A 26423-nucleotide genomic window follows, 5' to 3' on the forward strand; every position below is an offset into this window, starting at 1 on the left:
ACTCCACGCGCCGCCGCTCCGGGACTACAATTCCCGGCAGCCTACGCGGCGGCGCGCGTTCTGACAACGCGAGGGCGCCAGGAGGCGCACTTAAGCGGCGCAGACACCGGCGGAGCGGGGGAGACAAGCCAGCACTTACCTGCAAGACGCCTGTAAGACGCCGCCACCGCCAAGAGTCATTCCAAGGCAGTCAGGAAGCCCTGAAAGCACGCCGCCACCGCCAAGAGTCAACTAACAGCAGACTCCACGCGCCGCCGCTCCGGGACTACAATTCCCGGCAGCCTACGCGGCGGCGCGCGTTCTGACAACGCGAGGGCGCCAGGAGGCGCACTTAAGCGGCGCAGATACCTGCTCCGCGGGACGCGAGCGGGACGCCCGGGGCTAAGCCCGGGCAAAGGGCGGGCCCTCTACGGCCCTCATCGGCAAGAAGAGGCAAGGCAGGGCCAGAAACTCTACAGGACTCATACGCAAGTAAGCTACATTGTCGCAAACATTACAAATATTAAGTATTTTATTATTCAAAAGTAGGCTGTGAGTACATTGAAAATTATGCCTGCTAAAGTGAAGGAAGCCCCACAGAACACCCTTGATAATTATCTTGTCCAGACAGTTAGGAAAATAAACACGCAAAGGAGAGACTCTCTTGGGTTAAGTCAATCCCCAGACCTTCGCTGTTTGTCCCCGACTGCTTCTACTATGATTGATGACACTATTCTGCAGGAAACTAGTCAGGAGAATGTAACTGGCGGCCCCATTCTCCTAGATTTAAGTAGTGCACCTGATAATGCAGTCCCGGCTATTGAGACCTCCAATATACAGGTCGAGGGTGGTTCTGACATTGACTCTGATCAAGAGAGACATGTACGAGTTGCACCTGAGGAGATGACACCAAAAGGGCGTGCAACAAGGCCAAGACGTTTATGCACCAAGAATCCCCTAAGTTGAGTGGCCCACGCATAGGGGCAAGAAAGAAAAGGGTTACTACCCCAAAGATAAAACAAGCAAACGTCGTGGAGGACAATCAGAGTCATACCTCCGAGGATGCCTTCTTTGAAAGGATTGCTGACTTTCTTGAACAAAAAATTAATGCCATTGTTAAACCCTTAATATCTAAATTAGATAAATTGCATGCAGAGGTTAAGAGGTTGGGTGGTCTAAACACTCAGGTCGTAGATGGGGTAGAAAATATCACCAAGATAGTCACAAACTTGCCCAATAATATAGGGGGAGATGTGATTAGTGAAGTCTTCTGTGATAATGAAGGGACTCAGTTACCTGTTGAAAATTTATTGCCCAGCCATTAATACCTCTGACTACCATCACTGAGGGCCCTCTTCTAGTTAACATCCCAACAGATGATCTCCCTTCTGCCAGACCACCCCCAGCAACTACCCACACTACGGCCCCCCTCCAATTTCTAGTCGAGGCCACTCCAGTGGTCCTGGTGCTAGCAAATGTACCCCCCTTGGAAGGGGGAACAGTGGAAAGCCCTACCTCCCTTACAAGCAAGGCTCTGCACTGGCTAACCAGTAACATGCGGTTAGCCCCAGGGGGCAAACATCAACGGCAAATGTTATTACGTCCGCGACCAGGGTCCCCTGGCTGGGAAACCGGCCGAAAAAGTTTAAAGGGGACTGTGTGGCAGTGACCCTTTCGAATCAAGATGTTCTCCCTAACATACTGGCCAATGTATTCCCCCCCCAACGCAGACAAGGCACTGTTGTTCCTCTAACCCTGAAGTTTTTCTATGGGGAGCAACAAAATGTCACTTATCCAAGGACTCCTGCGCTGGGGTGGGATAGATCCTGGGATTTTAACCCCAGACGGGGGCAGGATATAAGGCATAACTCAGTGGCTCATTATCCCCTTTTACCACAGCAAAACTCTTTTGTTGAACCTCTCCAGTTATTTAACCGCTATGCCCCATTGTCCTTCATGGATCAGAATGATTGACTCGCCCCTACAGAAGATACCAGTAATGAGGGTTCTTTACCTGCCCCTGCACTCCTAGACCAAAAAATCACAGGTAGCAGGGTTTGTAGTATCTTGAGCTGGAATGTCGCTGGTATTAGTTCTAAAATTAGTAATAAGAACTGGTTGAAAATTGTTAGATCAAACGACATTCTTGTATTCCAGGAGACTTGGGAGACGTCCGACGGATTTGCTCTAGACGGCTTTTCCCATTTCTCTGTACCTGCTGTATCTAGCACATCCGGAAGGGCAAAGGGAGGCTTGGCTATATATATTTCCTTAGATGTTCAAGGGAAGCCAAGACAGATTAAAACTAACTCAACAAATATATTAGCGGTTGAATTAACAACATTTAACTCATAGCCTATTTTATTAGTTAATTTTTATAATTCCCCTGTCAGTCAAATGTTCAACGAGCATTTGGTAACTCTAGAGGATTTCTTGTCTACCCACAGCGAGAATAGTGCTCACGGCTTTGATGTGATTCTCATGGGGGATTACAATATCCACCCATGCAACATGGATTGCCGCGAGGAATATGAGGATTTTCCCCCCTTCCCCTGTATTCCGCACTTTGAACACTCATCGCGTGGAGAGGCTTTGGAATCACTCTTAGCAACTTTTAACCTTTATGAATTTTCCAGTAGCAATAGAGGCTTGAGGTTACCAACATTTGTGGGTAACAACTCTGGCACAATAGTAGATTATATTTTTTTGTCGCCTAGTATTTTGCCTGAGGTTTCATCCTATAAGGTAGAAACCTCAGTTTTCAGTGATCACAACCCAGTAATTTTAGAGATTTTATCCCAGGGAGTTCTGGGAAAGAGAGAGGCTGCAGTTTTATGTGCAACTAACCTAGTCCTGGGAGATCAGAATCGTAGGCTGAAGTGGGACCAAGTCACCCCAATTACCTTTATACAGGACACTTTGTCCAAAGTTGAGGGTGAGGTTGCAATCTGCCTGGATAATAATAACCTGCCTATTACCCTGATAGAAGCATTTAACACCATCTGCAGCCAGGTTAATCTAGATCTGACTGTAAGGAAAAAGACCCGGATATGTAGGGGCAAAAAATGGTTTGATTCAGATTGTTCAAAGGCCCACTCAACCCTCCTGAAGGCTTTAAAAATTGTGCCAAGAGATAAAGCACAGATAGCGTCGCTAAGGAAAAATTATAATGACGCTATCAGGAAGAGAAAAACAGAGATTAAAAAGGAGGCCTGGAACGACTTGTTGTCGCCCGACATACAGAGAGACAGTTTAAAATTCTGGGCAATAATAAATCATCCTTTTTTTGTGGATATTGACAAGCAGAGAGCAGATTGCATCATACCGGACGAACAGTGGGTCACACACTTCAGTAAAATTTATAGTTGTCCTGATAACATCCCAGGATGTGGATCACAATCCACACAAGCAGCACCTCTTATTTCCCCTTTTAGCATAGAAGAGGTAAAAAAAGCGATCAGCGACACACATTCTAAAAAGGCTCCGGGCCCCGATGGGGTTCCCGCAGACTTTTTTAAGAGTGCTCCTGAACTAAGTGCCAAAATTCTTACTAACATCTTTAATGCCACAAGAGACTTTGTTTTCCCTATTAGCTGGTCAAAGTCTACCATTATACCGATTTTTAAAAAGGGTCAAAGAACAGATCCAGCCTGTTATAGGCCAATTTCCCTATTATCGATTCTAGTATTAAGATTTTGGGAAGAGTTCTTTTAGGAAGACTGACCCAGTTTTTAGAAGGGAAAGGCATCCTTTCGAATGCACAATATGGCTTCAGAGCCAAAAGAGGAACCTTAGATCAGTGTTTAAATCTAGAACTGATCATAAGCAAGTATGTAACTGCCAAGGGGGGCTCTCTGTACATGGCCTTTATGGACCTCTCCTCAGCTTTTGACTTGGTCAACAGGGCTAAGCTGTGGGAGGTCCTTTTGGCCATGGGCATTGATGCCCCCCTGGTGGGGTACCTGGCAGAGTTACACAGAGACCTCAAGACGTCGGTCAGAGTGACCAGGGAAGGAAGATGCACCTGCCACTTTGAATCAGGGAGAGGGGTTAGGCAAGGATGTATCCTTGCACCCCTTCTCTTTACACTCTATATAAATGGTCTGGAGGCAGTCTTGGCAGTGTCCCATATTGACATTCCGCGCGCAGGAGAGACAAAGATACCTGTCCTCCTGTACGCGGATGACGCTGTCCTCTTAGCACGCTCTGGAGTGGCATTGAATAAACTCCTCTCAGCCTTTGGGGATTTCATGTCCTCGCTGGACATGAAAACTAACGTAGAAAAATCCCACATAATGATAGCAGGAGCCGCAGGCAGGAAAAGAAAAACTAAAACTTTCCTTTGTGCTGGGAAGGAAGTTAGAAGAGTCCCATCTTTCCCCTACCTAGGCGTGATCTTTGATGAAAAAGGCAAGTGGGGCCCCCAGCTTTTGGCTAAAAGCAACGCAGTAGCAAGAGCGGCTGCTGGGCTGCTTGGGTTCGCTAAAAAGCTTGGTGCTCGCCCCATGGAAAGCATTATAAAGGTCTATAAATCCCAATGTTTGTCGGTCGCTCAATACGGCTCTGTTATCTGGGGGCATACTAATCACGAGCATGACAAAATCCAGAAAGTAGAAAACAAATTCTTGAGAACCCTGCTTTCTGTCCCCCAGTCGACCTCTACATATATAATACATACAGAGCTTGGTCTGGGCTATATTACCGACATTCTGAAGGCAGCCCCAGTTATTGGATGGTTGAAAGTGTGGCTCAATCAGGAGCTTACTCTAAACCACCACATTTTTAAAGATTGTTTAGCCTTGGACAAAGCACATAACATTCCATGGTTAAAATACGTTAAGACGCAGTTTACTCTAGTTGGCCGATCTGAACTTTTTTCCTCCCCACATTTGATAAATTCGGAAGACGTAAAGATAGTCAAAAATCTTTTGACTGACTGTTATGTCTTGGAGAGGGAAGCCACAGAGTTGAACAAACCTACGGTTAGGAAACATTGCATGATAAAATCTGTCCTAGGTATGGAACCATATCTTTTTTCGGTACATAAACCATACCACCGTTTCCTCCTAACAAGATTTCGTCTTGATTTAATTCCTTTTATTCTGGGCAATTTTAAAAAATGGACTAGACCTGAAAATGCTGACCCATGTGATTGCGATCAATTTTCTATTCAAGACACGACCCATTTTATCCTGTTCTGCGGTCACTACAAAGAGAGTAGGAAAAAATTCTTGCTGCCTATATTGTGCAATATGGGTTTTACACAGGTAAAACCAGCTATGCTGTTTCTGCAACTTTTATCTAATCTAAAAGTGGCATTTCATGTTGCTAGTTTTTTGGTTGCCGGTGCACGTATAAATAAGCATCGTTTTAGTATTGGGCACTTTGTCCCTGATTAATGTTTACCCTCTATATTTTATCGATTTTACATTTTTAAAGATTATTGTATAATTTATTCTGTAATTTATTCTGTATAATGTGTTTTTAGGGTTTTTTAAACAAACTTTTGATTTATATTGTTATGTGTCATGATGAAATGTTCCCGTGTATTGCTCGTTCTTTTATGATTTTAAATAATCGAATAAAGAAATTTGACTGACTGAGATATAATAGATATACCAGAATGATTGATAATCCAGCATTCCCTCGAGATATTTTTTCAGATGCAATATTTAAAGAATGGGCTAGAAAAGGAATTACAAAGATTGGGGATGTTATGGGGACACAGGGTTTTCTATAGTTCTCTGAGATCCAGCTAAAGTATGGGGTGGATACAAGGCAGTTTTTTAAGTATCTGCAAGTAAGAAGTTTTTCGGGCCAATAAAATAGGGGGCCTATGGGGTTTGCAAAAAATGCTGTAATGGAGGTGGCACAGAGTGGAATAAGCTGTACTATTAAGCGCTTTTATTATGAGTTAATTGAAACTAAGCAGGATGATTTGGAGAAATGGGCGGATTGCTGGTCATGCAAGCTGGAGGTAGAAAGGGGATGTTTTAAGGCCTCATTAGAAATGGGCATGAATGTTTTGTGCTCTGCAGCCCTTCAGGTGCAGCATTACAAAACATTGTATCGGCTATACTACACTCCAGCGAAGATAGCGCAATGGGGGGAGTATCGGGGATTAACTGCCCTAGATGTGGAAGCTTGCAGGCGGATATTATTCATATGTTTTCAACATGTCCACATCTCTGTACGATCTTGAAAGGGATTGAGACATTTTTGCAGAGGGAACTAGCCATACCACTTAACTTAACGCCTTCAATAATTATGTTGGGCGTGAATCCAGACGGTACCCTGAGTGAAGATGGGTACTTTGTCTTTGTGGCTATGGCAGTACTAAGATTGTGTATAGCTACGGCGTGGCTCGACCCAGCGCCACCGATGTATCAGCAGTGGTTAGCCAGGATACTTAGAATATATAGTCTGGAAAAAGCAATTTACGCTAGAAAGGGAAGGAGGGGGAGGAGGCTTGGATTAAAAATTTGGGAACCAATAACAAGGTGGAAGGATGAGAATGATGATAATGATGATAATGTTATTTAGTTTTCTATCCTTTTTCTCCCTTTTATCTTTTTTTTATTCTTTTTTTTTAGGAGAAGGTAGCAGTGTTTGTACTATAATAATTGAAGCAGAATATATATCAAAATCTGCCATGTGTTGTTTAATTTGTTTTTTTTCCCTGGCTGTCAATGTCACTGTATTTGTTCTTTTTTTTCATGGTGTTGTATGAATAAGTAATTTCTTCTTTGCTATTGATGTGCCCTTTACCCTGAAAAAATTGGGGGAAAAATCTCAATTAAAAAAAAAAAGGAGATACCTTACATTTATTTTTTGAACATGACAAATTTTCAATGACTATTTTAATTTGGATTTTTACCCTTTTGTTCCTGCTTCTTTAATTTTCGGTGGGATCAGATGTGTTCTAAATCATGGAAATACCAGGACTCTCTAGTTCCTGTCTTTTGTTTCCACATTTTGATCATTAGCCTTTGTATTGCATAGTGCACTTGATGCACAGTTATTAAAAGGGAGGTATCTACATGTCCCTGATAATCTGTATTATGCGATTTCGCTTTTGAGATGATCGAGGTAAGGAATTTAGGAACACCTATATGTAATCATTGAGAGACCAAATGTGTTTACCCCATTAGACGATGTCACCATGTGTGAGGACATCCATTCAGATAGAATTCCCATGTCGCTATCTACCCTTAGATGGTAGAGGATATGCTCTCACATGGAAAACCAATTGAAGAGGCCAGAGGCACTGTTTTGCCTACTGCTTTTGTCTTTGTATTGCCTTTGAGAATGACAGTGTATTCTAGACCAGAATTGTCCCATGGCGTATGGCCACTCCTTTGAAGATTGCAGGCCACCTGCTTGCAGTCCCCTTGTTATACAATGAACTGTTTTTGTACTTAATTGAAGGAAACTAACAACTGTGTCACATTTCCTACGTCACTAGTCCCAGCACCAAGAAAGTAGCAAGGCTGGACAGCGATGGCCAGCGCGCCATCAATGGTATCTCTAAAGCATCGAACTTGCTCCATCAGACGGCATTGGACATCACAGAACCAGAATTTCAGTGCAAAAGAGCAAAATAGAAGGATTCCTTTTGTTTTGAGGCTTCAGTTTTCCACCTGTCATGTGCTGGTAACCTCTGACGGTGTGCAGTCCCTTGAGCCCCTTGGCCTGAGTTTTGGCCACACCTTTGCTCCAACGGAAGTGCAGTGCACCGGAGGATCCAAGATTGGCAAAAGGCACTACATTATGGTGCCCATGAAAGAGCAGCCTGAGCGTCCTCTGACACTGAATAATGAGTGTTGGAGCTTGAGAATGTAGACCTGGGTCTGCACAAGATGATCTGTGCCCATGATCAATGAAAAGCACACTATCTGCAGTGTCTGCCACAGAGGAGAGACACTGGTGCACTGCATTGAGACATTGAGACTTTCGAATGAGCTGTGAATGTTTGCCAGGAGGGCACTCAAACGGATACTGAGAAGCACTATTTTCATGGAAGGCCTGAATCAAGAGGACCAATGAGAAAACAATGGGAGCAGATTTGATGGACAATAGAAGCCTGCCAGAGAGGCTTGAATGGACTCTGGGCATAGTTGTGGTTGCAAGTGGTTTCCATGCGATTGCATAAAATGGGTGTTAGGAGACTGATTCTTATTGTTTTGCTGGCATTGTTTTAAAGTAGTATTCTGTTTAGTAAAAGCAGAATAAAGTCCATTCTCTGTGGAAAAGTATCCCTTTTCATCTGAGAGCATTGATAAGGATCGCCACTGTTTCACCTGAATATATAATAAGTTTCTGAAATACATACGAGCCCTAAAAAGGTTACTAGATAATTTTAGGATTTGCTTTTGCTTAGGGTTGTGAAAAATGATAATTTTGTTTGTAATAGTGGTCATTACTTTCTCCTGTTGTCTATATGTTAATTAAGACCCAGGGCCCTGTTCTCTTTGTATTCCTGCTCATACCCTTAATGAAATGTTTAGAATGGAAAATGCTTGCCTAGCAATGAATTAGGATTTGCCTGTGTAATGGCAAAAGGAGGGTCTGAGGTTCTTTAATTTCGACTTCATTTTACATTCAACTCCCTTTTGTGTTGCCTTTACACAGGCTGCATGATTCACGAAGTGTCTCTGCCCTTTTAGACTGCAACGTGTTGAAAACCCCATCTGTCCTTGTCTTGAAACCCATCTCAGACACCAGCCGGCCTAAACTAATCCTTGTCTGTACCACCTAATCCCTGTATCAACTATCTGTTAGCCTTTAGCATTCTTCTCGTGCTGTAACTTATCTTTTGGCCTTCGCTATTCTCTCCCTGTGTTTTCCTATTCCACAACCTTTCCTTTGAAGCATACAGACATGTCCTGCCATTACTGATTGACCTATAGGTGGTGTAATTGATTGACTTATCGGGTTGGGCAAAAGCACGACTCAAGGGGGATGTTCTGGTTACATGATGCCTTGTTTTGAATGTTTTCCTATTCGCTAATATTTGGCAGATCTTTTATGCCCATATTAGGTATTTTGCATGCTTGCAAAAGCTAGGACTGCCCCTTACTTTTATGCGGAGTTTGTAACCCTAAGCATATATATGGCCTCTGTTTTCTGTACTCCTCAGACTGCCTCATTCAGTTGCTACGGCTTCTGTGTGACGTAGTCTCACTTGTTTAAGTTTAATAAAGATGTCTTTTCATATTTCAGCTTCTGTGCCAACTTCTTTGTTATCAAGTATTAGTTAGACCCCTGAGAATGAAGATTTAATTTCTTCAGCATAGCTGACATTCATCTGGAATTCTGAAAACTTCAGTGCATAGTACAGTGTACGTTGAAGTATGCGATTTGTATTTAAAATAGTGGAGAACAGTGGTGTTTTTAGCCAAATGTACTTTGCATCCATCTTCGCTATTGAATGCACTATTTTAAATAAATAATTATGAAAGATTAGAAAATGTTAACATCAGCAGTTAGCATTTTTTCAAATGAGTAAGTATTCTACGGACCTTGGATGTGCATTGAGATAGTCTACTGTCAATGGATTCTGAGAGACTATCTTTGACAGGGAACTAGAAGTGCAGGTAAGCAATCCTTCTGACTGGTGGTAACTGTCCAAGCAAAACCTTACACTTAGGATACATATGCGTGTACAACAGGCACACATGCCATGCAAGTGCCCTCACAAGAACTGTGCGACTCGCTAGCCATCATGTTCCATGGCAAGATCGCTGACATCCACAACAGCTTCAACACCACAACCACCCCAACTACACCAGACTCCACCTCCCCCGCAAACACCACCAGCACCAACCGACTGACCTCCTGGTCCAACGTCAACGACGACGAGACACGCAAGGTCATGAACTCCATCCACTCAGGATCTCCGTCAGACCCGTGCCTACACCACATATTCAACAAAGCGGACGCAGTTATCCCCCCCTAACTATAGAAGGTCATCAACATCTCCTTCGATACAGCGACATTCCCGGAAAGCTGGAAGCACGCCAAAATCAACGCCCTCCTCAAGAAGCCCAAGGCGGACCCCAATGACCTCAAGAATTTCCGGCCGGTCTCCCTGCTCCCGTTCCCGGCGAAGGTCATCGAGAAAATCATCAACATACAATTGACCCACCACCTCGATGACAACAACATCTTGGACCCGTCCCAGTACGGATTCAGACGAAACCACAGCACAGAGTCACCACTCATCGCCACCACAGACGACATCAGGTGCCAACTAGACAAGGGCGAAACATCAGCCCTCATCCTCCTGGACCTGTCAGCCACCTTCGATACGGTCTGCCATCGTACCCTAAAGACACGCCTCCAAGAAGCCGGAATCCAAGAGAAGGCCCTCGACTGGACCACTTCCTTCCTCTCCGGCAGAACCCAGAGCGTCCGCCTCTCACCCTTCCAATCCAAAGCCACTTACATCATCGGCGGCATCGCCCAGGGCTCATCCCTCAGCCCGACGCTGTTCAACGTCTACATGGACCCCCTCGCACAAGTGGTCGGCCATCATGACCTCAACATCATCTCCTACGCCGACGACACCCAGCTCATCCTCTCCCTCACCAAGGACCCACACACCCCCAAAACCAACCTCCCTGAGGGATTGAAGGCTGTCGCCGACTGGATGAGGAGCAGCTGTCTGAAGCTGAATTTGGACAAGACGGAGGTCCTCATCCTCGGACCCACCCCCTCTGCCTGGGACGACTCCTGGTGGCTGACCACACTGGGAACAGCACCAACACCCACCAACCAGGCACGCAACCTAGGAGTCATCCTCAACTCCTCCCTCTCCATGTCTAAACAGGTCAGCGCCGTCTCCTCCTCCTGCTACAACACCCTCCACATGCTACACAGGATCTACAAGTGGATCCCGACCGAAACAAGAAGAATGGTCACACATGCCCTTGTCATCAGCAGACTGGACTACGGCAACACACTCTATGCAGGAATCCCAGCCAAACACCTACGACGACTACAATGCATCCAAAACGCCTCCACCCGATTGATCCTCAACGTCCCCCGCCGCAGCCACATCACCCCCCACATGAGAGACCAACACTGGCTCCCCGTCAACAAGAGGATCACCTTCAAGCTCCTCACCCACGCACACAAATCACTCCACAATGCCGGACCAGCCTATCTGAACAGCAGACTCAGCTTCTACACCCCTACCCGCCAGCTCCGCTCCACCAGCCTTGCCCTCGCCGCAGTCCCCCGCATCCAATGAATGACCTCCGGTGGCAGATCCTTCTCCTACCTCACCGCCAAGACCTGGAACACCCTCCCTGCCCACCTACGGCAGACCCAAGACCTACTCGCCTTCAGAAGACTCCTCAAGACCTGGCTCTTCGAGCAGTAGCGGCACCCCCTCCCCTCAGTGCCCGGAGACCCTCACGGGTAAGTAGCGCGTTTTACAAGTACTCTGATTGATTGAGTTCTCAATTATTTAGCACACTGCAAAACACCCCACATATCTTGTGCCAATGTTATTTGTGCTGGGGTGTTCTAGTAACCATTAATAATGCATTGGCCTAAGTGGTCCTCAATATTAAACATGGGGATTTATTTGGTTCAGTAAACGTTTATAAAAAATTAACAAACGGAAACTTGCATATGAGAATATATTTTCTCTGCTTTCATTTAATCTCTGGAAAATATTCTACTAGGGTAGTGTGTCTGACACGATTCACCAAAAAGTATAGAACATAGCTTAGAAACCAAGTAAAAAATACTGCAACATGTATTTACACAATCCTGTGCCAAAAGAGTTTATTTGAAGTGGACATTCAGGGAAAATAATACATACATACATTGCCCTTCAAATTAGAAGAATACAGACAGTTTATTCCCATTTAGAGGATGTCTTCAAAAGATTGTGCTGCTTGCTTAACTGGAAGGAACGTACTTCTTGCTCCAGATGTATAACCTTTCACCAAAAAGAGGTGTTGAGCGAAGAAATCGGTGAGTTAGACATAAGAACTAAAGAAGCTACTGCACCCAAACCATCATAACTGGACCAAGTTAATGTAAAATCCTTCAGAAGCCAAAAAGTCAATTCTAGGAGCTGAAAAGAAAAAGAGTGAAAAGAAAAGATAAGTGTTATTCTTTTCCACACAACTATGCTACCATCCATTTCCCTACCACTCTATGACATTTACATGCATTGTTTGTCATATGAACGAACATATGTAGAAGTAACTCTCTGTCACATATTGATCGAAAATTGGTAATAGTACCACTATATATATATATATATATATATATATATATATATATATATATATATATATATATATATTGCTTCATGCAGCAGGCGCTTTGGCTGGCAAAAAATGAAAGGCACACACGGAGTAGATTATAAAGCTTAGAGATGGTTTATTCGGTGCATAAGTCTTCTCCCCCCTGTCGACAGACGTGTTTTGCCTCGCAGCTTTTTCAATGTCGACTACCAATGTGTAACACAACCATTTTAAACCCACCATATGTTGTCATAGCCATGAAAACAAAAGATGGACATTTCACCAGCCTCCATGATGTAAGTTTTACGGTGGCCATCTTATAGTGGGTTAATGTAATACAAACAACATATTGAATTCGTTTTTAAAGTGCAAGTGCTAAAAACAAAACTAAAATTTAAACCAAAATTAAGAAATTAAAAGCAATTTCATTAACAGGCATGTTTTTATATTCCAAAAATTCATTACTTGCAATACATGTTGCCTGTTATAATTTTTAACCACAATAGTGACAGAGCAAAACCTGGACAGTATCCACATAATTCGTAAATAAAGATAGATTTCTCTGTCACAGAACCTGTTGCGGTAGCAAAATTGTGCCCTGGATGGGCTTGCTATTTCATCTATGTCTAGAGGAACTTACTGCTAATAGAGAGTCTCCTTTTGATTTTTTCATATAAAGCAGCAGTTTGTTTCATAAAGGATTTGGGGGAATAGAAAGGATCTATGTATTTTTATGTATATTTATACTACGTCCTTATTTTTACAATGCAGCTGTGTCTATCTTCTTAATATAGCCTAACCACTCCTTACTCGAGGTGAGTCCAAAGTTCTTCATCATTATTGGGTCCAGCCGGACTCATACTTTGGAGCTCTATAATGTAACGAGACTCTTTAGCTCTGAGTTTTTTCAACCTGTCTCCACCCCTTTTATGCTTATCTACCCCGTCGATACAATAATACTGTAACAGATCCCTGTTACTTTGATGGTACAGTTCAAAATGTCTTGCGACGGGGTAGGTTGGGTCCTTGGTTGAAATGGCCCGCATGTGTTCTAATATTCGTTTTTTAGTGGGGTTCTTTGTGCTGCCAATATATCTTTTTTTACATGGACAGATGAGACGGAGTTACAATTATAAAACTTTTCAATTGTTCTTACTGGCCTAGGGTCCCCCGGCCTACCTTCGAAAGTGGTGATTTTTTTACTAAATTTACAGGCTTTGCATTTCCGACAAGGAAAGACGCCATGTATCCCCAGTTTATTATGTGTTGTATTGGGTTTAGTAAAGTGGCTGTGTATTAAATGGTCTCCGATTGAAGGACATCTTTTATACGTGATAGGAGGGCGTTGTGGAATATGGTCTTTCAGTATATTGCCAGTTTGGAGGATGTGCCAATCCTTTTTGAAAATTTGAAGTATTTGGGCAGATTTGTTATTGTACATAGTAATCATTCGTACAATATTCTCCTCAGTGTTAGTTGTTTTATTTTTGGAGGACAGTAATGTTTTCCTCTCAATATTCTGCACCTTTAATTCAGCAGTTTTTAAATGTCCTTCCCTATATCCTCTGTCTTTAAAGCGTGTCATTGCATCGTTTTTAGCACTTGTATAGCTTTCCTCAGTGGTACAGTTGTGCTTTAAGCGCAAAGGTTCCCCATAGGGTATGCTTTTTATCAGGCCGGTTGGATGATGACTGCCTGCGTGCAAAACTGCATTGCCCGCAGTCGGTTTTCTGAAAAGACGGATTAGTAAGACATTGTTTTCAATGTAGACCTGTAGGTCCAGATAATTGACCGTACTATTGCTGATATTCCCTGTAAAAATCAGGTTTAAGTCGTTAATATTTAAAGATGCGATATACTCCTCCGCCGAGGGTCGATCGCCTCTCCATATAATAAACAGGTCGTCAATATATCGCGACCAAAGCACGATCCTATCCAACCAATGGTCATTGGTCTCCCTCCAGGCTACGTGCTTCTCCCACCAGCCGACGAAAAGGTTCGCGTAGCTGGGGGCGAAGCACGTACCCATCGCTGTACCCCGATTTTGTAGATACAGTTGTCCACCAAATATAAAGATGTTGTTATGGAGACAATATGAGACCATATCTAACAGCATTTCATTGTGTTGTGTACATTTTGGATGTTTCTGGCCTAAAAAACATCTTATTGCTGTTACACCATTTGATTGACTAATACAGGTGTATAAGCTTGTGATGTCCAAGGTTATAAGCAATACATTCTCTTCCCATCTAATCCCTTCTATATGTCTGAGAAAATCCTGTGTGTCCTGTATATACGACATCAGGTTTCTCACAAAAGGAGATAGGAATGAGTCCACATAAATCGCCGTGTTCTCCAAGAGGCTGTTGATTGAAGCCACAATAGGTCTTCCCGGTGGATTTTTGTAGTGTTTATCAATTTTTGGCAAGTGGTAGAATGTTGGTAAAGTAGGTTCTTCGCAAAGCAGAAAAAGGTACTCGTCATTATTTAGCATACCTTCCTCTTTCCATTGTCCCATTAATTGATGGTAATTGGTTATACTTTCCACATATATGTTTCGGTGGATTTGGGTGTAACATTCAACATCTCCCAGTTGCCGCATTTCTTCTCTTTGGTAATGTTCTTTATTAAAAATCACCATGTTTCCACCTTTGTCTGATGGTTTGATCTCTATGGTTTTGTCGTTTTTTAGTGGTTTGCAGAGCTTCCCAATACTTCCGTGGGATGTTGCAATGTTCAATTCCTTTATTTGTGTGTTTGGCCAGATTTTTTAAGTCAGCGATAACAGCTTCATTAAAAACGTCTATAGCATCAACAGATGTAAGATGTAAAAAAAAAAAAAATATATATATATATATATATATATATATATATATATATATATAATATATATATATATATATATATATATATATATATATATATATATATATATATATATCAAAGAAGAAACAAACAATACTCACGGAAGAGAGGAGAAAATACATGTTTAATGTCACAACGAAACAGCTTTCTCAATGTTTAGCTGGGGTGCACCATTAAATTAATTATAAAGCATATCTGATTGGTTCAGTGTCAAATGATATTACAAGTCAAAATAAAATGAAAAAGAGACAATTCATGCATAAAACTGCTCATTGTGGCCTCCATCTTATAGTAGGGAAACCTGATGCATCTATGATATACTTTACAACACAAATAGAATTGTATTCAATATTCAGTGTTAACGCACGATGTTAAATGTCAAAGTTGCATCAAATTTACACATTTTATTCAATGTCTTTATATACGTAAGGCATTGATTAAAACATATTGATAAGCTAATTCCCTATTTCCCAATTACTCCAAAAAAGCATGCATTTATGCCACAAAATGGGAACGTTAAGTCTCCTGTCTCTCAATGATTGTAGAATACATAATTGTAAAAGTACTATTCACATTCTCTCCATTTTAAAGTGTTATCTGCATGAGCATCTTACCCATAGATCCACAATTGAGCCCATAATTAGCGGTTCAAGGGGAATGAGGGACACTCGTATAAGTGTATCATGGCCACATCACACATGCACTGTATGCACCATTAATAAATTATACCCAGGACTGTGCTATTCCTCGCATAATTTTTCATGAGCGTTTCCAGAGACGTATGCATCCAGTCACTGATATACTCAGAGGTTAATGCACCCACTCATAATCCTACTCAGAGACTTATAACCCCTTTCACAGAACTGCTCAGACACCCACGCTCTCAGTCATTGACCACTAAGACACTCATGCACACACTCACAGATCTATAAGTGGGTGGAACAGCCTATGAATATTAAGACTGCATCAGGTGTTAGATTGAAACCTAGACAGTTGGTCCAGTATATATAAGAACCTGCTGCTAATAGATTAGAACTGGGAAAGTACATAGAATGCGGATCCAGTCTACATAGCCTTGACATCAGGGACATGAATTTGTGATCTCTTGTTTACATTTATGAAGCTATAAACGGATATTATAGATCAGCCATTGGCTGCAGGTTTCTGCAATTTGCATCACGGACTATTTTAGGAGTGTGATCAGAAGTTAATTTCAAGGACTGCTTCTTTTTCCCGTGCCTTTAGAATCCTCTCTTGTCACTGCAACATCTGCACTAATATTTCATTGCACCTCCTAGTGAATTTAATAAACGTTATTTTGCCTATTTAAAAAATACTTATACATGTAATAAAAAGACATGAGACGCTGTTGAGGCCACCAGTCTTATATATTGTGATTTTGTGAATATTTAATACTTAGAACTTTTTGACAAAAAATGATGTCCTCAGATGAACTCTCCCAGACAGTTTTTAAATGATTCCTCCGTGTGATAACGTTTTTGTATTACAAACACCACCACATCAATTAAGGTGCAATCTTGGACACTTTACTCGTAAACAAATATCCATTGCTTTTTTTTGTAAAGTGTGGCAACTGTAGTTGGACAAAGGCATCATATTAATCTGCTGCTACAAGAATAAAAACGGAAAGAACACGGAAAATAAATATTTCACCTTCAAACAAATGATTATAAAATGCTGCTTCAAAAACAGAAAGTACACTGGAAATAAACACCATTCCACAGTCATAAAAATGAACCAGAGACTTTTTCCTGTCCCCCCCAGGCCCCACCCACATTGCTCAACCAAGGAAACAGATCAGAATCTGTGTGTGTGTCTTTGCGTGCAAGATAGTTTCAATGTATGTCTGCAGCTGAAAAGCCAAGGCATGGGGGATGAGGAGGGGGCCTACCTAATTATTCCTGGAAGCTTCGAGTTGCCTTGGAAATGAGCCGGGAAGGAGATCCTAATGCAGAGAGAGTAGTGAGCCACGAAGATGAGTTTGAAAAAAGAACACGAGGTGAAAGCAGCCAGGGTCAAGAAAGGCAACTGGATCCAGTGAAAGGCAGCAGTGACGGCGCAGAACTCCGTGGAAATACAGCCTGCATTACGAAGGTGCTGGTCCATCTTTATTGACAAAGTTTGCGGGCATTTCCTGATGTGCATGCTGCAGTCTCTCTGATTGGAGGACAGGCATTGATGACGTAGCCACATTTTGATTGGTTTATTTTGCCCTGTCCTGCAATCAGAGAGGCTCCAGAGATGCTATTATTTCGAATCCAAAACGAAACGTAAATGTTTTGGATTCGAGGCAGCAGTGAGGCAGGTGAATGTGTGACCCCCTTCCAATGACTCCACGCCCCCCCTGAGTGTCGCGCCCCATAGATTGAAGACCTATGCCCTAAAGTCAGGAGACCAACCCACAAACATACTTAGCACCAATCTAAGCATCCAGTTAGGATTGGAGGGTAGTTCAATGGCTTATAATAATAATGATAATAATATTAACAATACTGAAACTTGTAAAGCGCAAACAGCTACCTCAATCAGAGGTGTCCTGGCACTACGCGCATAGATGTCCAAGCACTACTCCCAAGCCTGGTCAGGCCTGAAGAGCCATGTCTTCAACGCTTTTCTGAAGAAGGTCTCTGAATCATCTAGGCAGAGGTTACCAGGCAGGGCGCTCCACCGTTTGCCCGTCCTCACTGAGTATGCCCTACCACCCAGCCGGGCTTTTGCAAAGAGGGGGATGCATAGCAGATTTTGTGAGTTTGACCGCTGAGACCGATTTTGCTTATAGCCACATAGCCTAAGTTTGAGGTATCCGGGGCACTTTTCCTTTAGGGCCCGGTAGGCCATGGCCTTGAATTCAATTCTTTTGGCTAATTGGGAGCCAGTGAAGTTCAAGTAAATGCGGAGAGACATGGTGCCGAAAAGGTGTGTGTCTGATCAGTCTTGCAGCCATATTCTGCACCATCTGGAGGCTTTAAATAGAATATTTAGGAAGGCCAAGATGTAGACCATTTGCGTAGTCCAGTCTCAATGTCACTGTGGCATGGACTACGGATGTGCGGCAGTCTTCTGGCAGGAAATATAAAAACTTCCAAAGGTTTCTCAAATTGCAAAAACAAGTAGCAGAGACCTGCTGAATTGGAGCTGAAAAGGAACGATCTAGGCTTTGATTCAAATGGCTGTAGGGCGACTCCCTGAGTGCAACCTCTCAGATATGATTTGAGCCATGCCAGCACCTTCCCTCCAATGCCCAAGTCCCTTAATCTCTGAACCAACATGGCATGATCAAGTGTATCAAATGCCGCAGACAGATCCAGGAGCACCAGCAACGCTGATGCCCCTGAATCGAGCGACCCTCTCACCGCCAGGAGAGCAGTCTCGGTGCTGAAACCCGCCCGGAATCTAGATTGTGTGTCATGCAGAGAGCCCTGGCTCTCAAAAAAGTTAGTCAGTTGGTGCTGGACTAACTTCTCTAACATTTTTCCCGGCGTGGGCAGCAATGAAATTGGCCTGAAATTATTGAGATCTCTGGGGTCCCCATTCGTTTTTTTTCTCAGAGGGAAAAATGCCGGATTCAAGGGAAGTGTTCCAGATATGAGATAGCACATAAATAAGAGAATGAGACAACACTTTCAAAAGTTTAGGCGGACATGGATCCTCTGGGGAACCTGATCTGCATTTTTGAATTTCTGCCAATGCATATTGCTGCGAAATTGGCATGTAGTTTGTAAGCGAGGGATCTGCCGCAGCTCCCGACAGCCTATCTAATTTCTATGTTGCCACTGGCGTTGCGAAGTAATCGTAAACCTTCAAAATTTTATTATCATAGAAACTTTTCACACAAAGCAGGGGAAGCTTGTAATTTGGTCTCTAATGCAATAGGTTTAAAAAAGGTTTAAACCACCTTAAAAACCTCTCTACTAGAGGGAACTGCCTTGTGAATACTAGTGACTATATAATTCCTCCTGCATACTTTTATCAGCTTATGTAGTTCTTTCAGTGCATTTTTATAAATTACATTTGCCAGTTCACAGTAGCTCACTCTCCACTGGTGTTCCAGGCGTTTGCACCTGCTTTTAACTTCTCTAAGCGAGTCAGAGAACAAAGGTGCAGAGGGGGAATGTATAAGAGACTTCGCAACTCTAGCTAGAGCAATGGACTCCACAGTCGCGGAGATCAATGGTTTTACAGCTAGGGCATCTGCATTGGGTCTGAAGGTAGAGGTGGATCATTTTCCTGTAGAATCGGACTTAGAGATGCTGCGGGCAAGTTTTTCCAATTTTGTTTTATAATGGAGCGCTTACCCTGAGTTCTGCCAGATTAATGAAAAAAGGAATCAAACAGTGATCCGACCAAACCAGTGGACAGGGAGTCTCCATATCTATAGAAGCGATATTAGAAAAAACAAAATCTAGGGTATGGCCTGCTTTGTGCCTAGGGGATGATACAAGCTGCATAAGGTTAGCCCCTGCCAAGGAAGAGACCAGCTGAGCTGCTTGTCATTCACGTGCAGATTAAAATCGCCATGGGCCATAAAATTAGCATATACTAGCGATTTTTGAACAATAAAATTACAGAGATCCTGGCATACTTTGCTGCACAATCAGGCGGTCTATAAAAAGATTTTGTCTATCTAGATAAACTAAGAATCCCTCTTACGTACTGAAAATACTAAAACATAGCTAGCAGGAATCATTTTCCGGTGCCTCACTAGATCACGACTAGTGGAGTATGGTGATCATACCCCTATGGTAAATTTGCAGGGACTCTGAAAACCATTAATGACAGAGTATGTGTAATTGTTTCCAAGTTAACTATCAATGAAGTTCTTCCAAAACCATGTAAGAGAGAAGACAACTAAAGTGCACCAGCACAATGTGTCGTCAACTTTCACTAATAACGAAAGAGGAAAAGGATAATTTCTGAACTCACACCAATAGAAGGAGGAAAACCCCACAGCCTGCCTAATACCCAGATGAGTGTTATGGTCCCTCAAGTAGTTGATCCATCCCATGGTCATGAAAACCATGAACTAAATACTGCAAACATTTTCCAATTGTGCAGAAGAAACACAGAAAACGGAAGAGCATAGAAGGCTCCAAAGGGAATCACACATCGAATGACCATATTGCAACAACAATTATTTTTAATGCTGTGCACATGTACACTCTGTCTACGAGTAACTCCACACTTACTTATTATTGAGGAACTACTGAGTCAAAAGAGAGTCACTAATAGGGAAACACAGCACCCTCATCGGGATCTTTTGTATGTCACCTATAATTACCCTAAACCAAAAATTAGCATCCTGCATGCACTGCAAAGCTCCCTCTTACATAACACCTGGTACATACGTATGCCCTCAGTGGCTCCCGAGCATCAGCATGGTCATGTTACATTTGTTTACTGATCCCACATGTGGTAAGTGCAGATAGGCTTTACATGTCCAAAGCGGTAGCCCCCAAAAAAGCCCAGTGCCTCATTCACCTTTACTGATGGGTTTGAGGTTCTAGCTTGTTGGGCTGGATAAGGGTCAAGATCCAGCCCAACAAGCTAGAACCTCAAAGGGTAGTTGTAAACTTAGCCCAACAGGACACCAACCTAGCAGTGTCATACCTCTTCGCTGAACCTAACAATATTCAAATTGAGCTGGACAGGATGCATAGAAAGGGCACTATAAGGGAGGATACTGTTTGGCCTCACAACTTCCCAGAGAATAGATTCTTGGCGATAGCAAAACCCCCAACTCAATGCACAAACACATCCTCTCCTGCATCCATCTGTGGACCAAGGGTGACCCTTAGTGTATCTGAGGTGGTCTTCTTAACGGATCACTGACTAAATATCGAGGGACAAAATATAGACTACCCAAAATATAGATTCCAAAATATGGACAGACAAAATATCGAATTCCTATCTACAAACAGGTAAGTACCAAAATATCGAACCCAAAATATAATTTCAAAATATATACTTTGTAAAAATATCGAATTTCTTAAAAATAATGTAAAATTAAAAAAATATTAAAAATAAATAGCAAAAATATACTTAAAAATACTTAAATTACCTTAAAAGTATTAAATAATTAATTTAACTTATAAAAAAAAAACATACAATCATATATGTTAAAACATATATATATATATATTAACATAATATTAATAAAAAATACACAATATTATTACCGTAGGATAGCGGGAGTGTAAAAATTACTATTCCCACTCCTGGAAGTGCAACAGTAAGGAAAGCGTTGGATAGCGTAGGGGTAAAAATTACTATTCCCACTCCATGAGAGTGCAACAGTAGGGAAAGCGTTGGATAGCGCAGGGGTAAAAATTACTATTCCCACTCCAGAGAGTGCAACAGTAGGGAAAGCGTTGGATAGCGTAGGGATAAAAATTTCTATTCCCACTCCAAAGAGTGCAACAGTAGGGAAAGCGTTGGATAGCGTAGGGGTAAAATTTACAATTCCCACTCCAGAGAGTGCAACAGTAGGGAAAGCGTTGGATAGCGTAGGTGTAAAAATTACTATTCGCACTCCAGAGAGTGCAACAGTAGGGAAAGCGTTGGATAGCGTAGGGGTAACAATTACTATTCCCACTCCAGTGAGTGCAACAGTAAGGAATGCGTTGGATAGCGTAGGGGTAAAATTACTATTCCCACTCCAGAGAGTGCAACAGTAGGGAAGGGGTTGGATAGCGGAAGGGTAAAAATTACTATTTCCACTCCAGAGAGTGCAACAGTAGGAAAAGCGTTGGATAGCGTAGGGGTAAAAATTACTATTCCCACTCCAGAGAGTGCAACATTAGGGAAAGCGTTGGATAGCGTAGGGGTAAAAATTACTATTCCCACTCTAGAGAGTGCAACAGTAGGGAAGGAGTTGGATAGCGTAGGGGTAAAAATTACTATTCCCACTCCAGAGAGTGCAACAGTAGGGAAAGCGTTGGATAGCGTAGGGGTAAAAATTACTATTCCCACTCCAGTGAGTGCAACAGTAGGGAAAGCTTTGGATAGCATAGGGGTAAATTTTACTATTCCCACTCTACTGAAAATAAATGAATATCATTCACATAATTATCAATTAATCAATTAATAAAAATTAATTACCAATTAAGAATTAATTAAATACCAATTAAAAATGAATTAACAATTTATTCAAAATAAATAACAACAAATAAATTAACATATTTAATTAATTATAATTAAATTACTTCCCACCCTATTCCCCTATAAACCCACAACCCGCTACAGAATCTTTTTTTATTTTATTCACATAATTATCAATTAATCAATTAATAAAAATGTATTATCAATTAAGAATTAATTAATTACCAATTAAAAATTAATTAACAATGTATACAAAATAAATACCAATAAATAAATGTACATATTTAATTAATTATAATTAAATTACTTCCCACCCTATTCCCCTATAAACCCACAACCCGCTACAGAAAATAAACTAATATTATTCACATAATTATCAATTAAAAAAAATAATTATCAATTAAGAATTAATTAATTACCAATTAAAAATTAATTAACAATGTATTCAAAATAAATACCAATAAAGTAATTAACATATTTAATTAATTATAGTTAAATTACTTCCCAGCCTATTCCCCTATAAACCCACAACCCGCTACAGAATTAAATTACGCAAAAATTAAATAACATAATTACTTCCAATAAATTACAAAAAATATACACTTTTCACACATACTAACATACAAAACACTTAAAAAACTCGATATTGTTAAAAATTCGATATTTTTAATAACCTATATTATGTACTTCGATATTTTGACTTTCTATATTTATAAAATCGATATTACATTACTTACCTTAAAAATGATAATTTTTGAAGTCTATATTCTGTCCATTCGATATTTTGTCCATTCTATATTTTGGAATCGATATTTGTGTTAGTCTATATTTTGGAATCAATATTTTGACCATATACCCTTCTGAACAACAAACGGTCTCCCAACAATGGGGCACATATGCAATGAGGCACCTCCACTCTTATGGATTTCTACTAGGGGTATAAGTACAGGACCCCTGACAACAGAAAATTAGATCATCCTGAAATCAAAAAGGAACCTCTGCCAAGGAGAAAGCTGAAACTGAAGAAGGAAGACTGTCCTGATGTTGCTCAGATGGACTGACCTGTTGTTGCTTTGCTGCCAGGGAAAGGGGAAGGACTTTGCTTTGTGCTGTGTCCCCTTGCTTGAAGGAATCTCCAAGGGCCTGAGAGAGGGCTGGCTCCCTGTTAGGAAGTCCAAGGAACAAAAGGACTTCACCCCCAGCTTCCCTGAACTTCACTGAGAGAGTTCTGTCCTTTCTGGAGTGCGTGGCCCATGTGTGGTGCCTCTAGAAGTGGTACCTGTGTTGGGAAGCTGGAAACCAAGCTTTTAAAGACTCTCTGCAAGTTTTGTCGCATCGCTCACTTGCAGAGCGCATCCCCGACAGTGCGAGGAAATTCCCACCACTACGAAGGTCGAGATCGTCGCAGCGCATGTTGCCGCTGCCAGAGCCGTCGCATCCTTCATTAGCGGGATGCACCAGACCGGTGCGGAAGGATTACCATCGATGCGCGTGTCGTCGCAGAGCCTTTCGTCGCTGGGTGAGATCGCCGCACCGCTTGCTTGCGGACCGCATAACGTTGTTGCGAGTGTCCTCGCAGAAGCCATCACATCGAGGAGCTGCGAAAGAGAGATCTCCACTGGTCCGCGCATCGTCGCCCCTGAGATCGTCGCAACTCCAAAGATCATCTTATCGTGCCTTTGCGAGAGAAAAATTCCTACGGAACCTACGCACCGGAATCCATACAAGTCTGCCTTCCTCCCCATACAGACCGGATTAGTCGCAACACGCCAGCTGCTGCAGCAGGGTTGTTGCATCCCCTCCCCAGGGTTTCAGAAGCAACGCATCACTTGTTTTCCACCGCACCCGCCTCTGCTTTGGAACTTTGTCGCATTTAAAAGGTATAGTTGGCTAAACGTGACGCAACTGTGAACTTTTCACGCAACTGTTGATTATTTTATCGCAACCTTAAGAACTCTTTTGCAACCATATTCTTGAACTGTGTATGTTGGATTTTTGTCGTTTTGGTCTTGTGTCGTGTAGATTAAATACTTTAATTTTTATAAACTGTTGTGGAGTCAGTTTGTGGTGTTTTCACTGTGTTACTGTGAGTGTTGGTACAAATACTTTACACATTACCTTTGATAAGCCTGACTGCTTGTGCCAAGCTACCAAGGGGGTGAGCAGACGTTATCTAAAGAGTGTTGCCTCCTTACCCTGACTGGAAGCAAGGGTCCCTATTTGGACAGTGGTACCTACCTCTGCCAACTAGAGACCCCCATTTCTAACAGATCTTCACATCCAAAACTGTTGATACATCTCTAACTTTTTATCTAAGGGTAAAGACCTTCATGTCCAAGCAAAGTCCCTCTTTAAACTGTAAGGGGCATATTAACAACGGCCAGCGCTAATCATCGCTGGCCGTGCTTAGCGATAATTACATTATCGCAGGCTATCTCTGGTATTTATCGCCCTGGTAGCGCGTAATTAACAACGCGTTACTCCAGGGCGATAAAAATTCCAGAGATAGTGAGGTTATTTCCCTTTTACAGGGAACATCGCTGGTTTTTCAGCGATGTTACCAGCAAAAGGGCGATAACCTTGCTGATACGACCCACTGGGTCGTATCAGCATAATCCACCCCTATGTTAGGGATGGCTAAGTCAGGATTTTAGCAGACATTAGATTTTGGCGAAAACTACAGTTTTCGCCGAAATCTAATGTGTGCTAAAATCACGTGGGCTGCCTTGTAAATATCAGCGATATTTGCAAGGTAGTCCATCTGGGGTACGCCCAGTGACGCCCACTTTGCATCTCATTAGAGATGTAAAGGGAGGCATTGGGAAAAAGGGTGCTAACATGCGATTATGCATGTTTGCACCCTCTTGTAAATAGGGCACTGGTTTTATCTCCGCTTTTTTGGCTTTGTAAGCCAAAAAAGCGGAGTTAAAGACCTTGGAAATATGCCCCTTATTTCTGGAACACTACAGAATACATTTCGAGCAAACCAACAAAAGCACAATCCTTGAGTAAGCATCTCAATTTGCGTCAAGCTTGGTGTAATTCCATTCAGCTGTTTTTTCTGTATCAGTGAGTAATTGTTCCTATAAGCGTTTTCAGAACTCTCCTTTGCAAAACCTTACCCTAAAGAAACAAAGTGGTTTTTGTGTATAGGTTTTGAGTCATTTCATCAAACAGCACTAAAGTAATTAAGAAAACAAAAATATCTTTCCTTTTCAAACTCAGTCCAAACAGTAACCACACTGACACTGCCACCTCAAGTGTAATGTGAGTTTTATAGTCCAAGAAAAAAAATTGAGAATTGTGGGGAAGACTTATGAACATTTCACACAGTGCAGCAGAGCAAGCCACCTCAAAGCACCACATTGCATGACAGGAAAAGTGCAGGAATGCCTTGTATTAAAGTCAGTACAGCACATTTGTGCCCTTGCTCATGCACTGGCGAACAATGGGCTGCCTAGCGCTAATGCAGGCAACCTTGCACTGTGGTGAAAGGGTGCCTGCACTGCATGCAGGATTTTCTTTTGTGCAGGAAGGTGACCTTCCTGTATGAAACAACCATGAGAAGTATATTCCTCTTTCTATGTGTGGCGCAGAATGCAGCACACATAGAAAGAGGAAGAAATGAGGAGAAATAGAGATAATTTACCTTATTACTCCTCCCCTGGAAGGTGTAAGATTTATTTGCATTCTCAGGATTACAAGTTCTTGGAAATATGGGAATGCATCGAAAACCATGAGAGTCTCATGGGAATACCCACAACACGGACATGGAACACCTGCCCAGGGATTTGCGCTGCGTTGTGATACTCCGGATTTATGAATCCACTCAGAGCCACGCAAAGTGGCTTCTGCATGGCTTCATAAATCTGATTTACAGGTTTGCGTCACGCATGTACCACATTGTGTGGTGCAAACGCAATGCAAGTTTCTCATAAATATGCCCCGAGTAGGCTAACTTACTCATCGAAAGTAGGAAGCTTATCTCTGTACCCCTTTCGTGAGCCTTTAATTTAATGTGGATCCATTGGATCTCAAGTTGGAGTTTGATCAGCCCATGTGAAAAATGATATCCCATGCTCCCTTTTCATGATAAGGATTAGAGAGGTTTACTTTGTGGGTCTTTGTCTTGCCCCTTGGAGCTCACATGCACACACACTCATGCACAAACTGCTACATTTACATATATACACT

The 26423-nt window shown here is 42.1% G+C and overlaps 1 protein-coding gene across 1 annotated transcript in view; it reads right to left on the bottom strand.

Moving 5' to 3' along the window:
- Positions 1–6693: 6693 nt before the first annotated feature.
- LOC144769650 (IgGFc-binding protein-like) overlaps positions 6694–26423 on the bottom strand; it is a 573708-nt gene continuing 553978 nt past the window's right edge. The window contains exon 19 of the mRNA XM_078653825.1: positions 6694–6748. Coding sequence (XP_078509951.1) covers positions 6694–6748 — 55 coding nt within the window. The remainder of the gene's footprint in view (positions 6749–26423) is intronic.

Source organism: Lissotriton helveticus, chromosome 7 (genome assembly GCF_964261635.1).
Source record: "Lissotriton helveticus chromosome 7, aLisHel1.1, whole genome shotgun sequence".
Taxonomy (NCBI): Eukaryota; Metazoa; Chordata; class Amphibia; order Caudata; family Salamandridae; genus Lissotriton; species Lissotriton helveticus.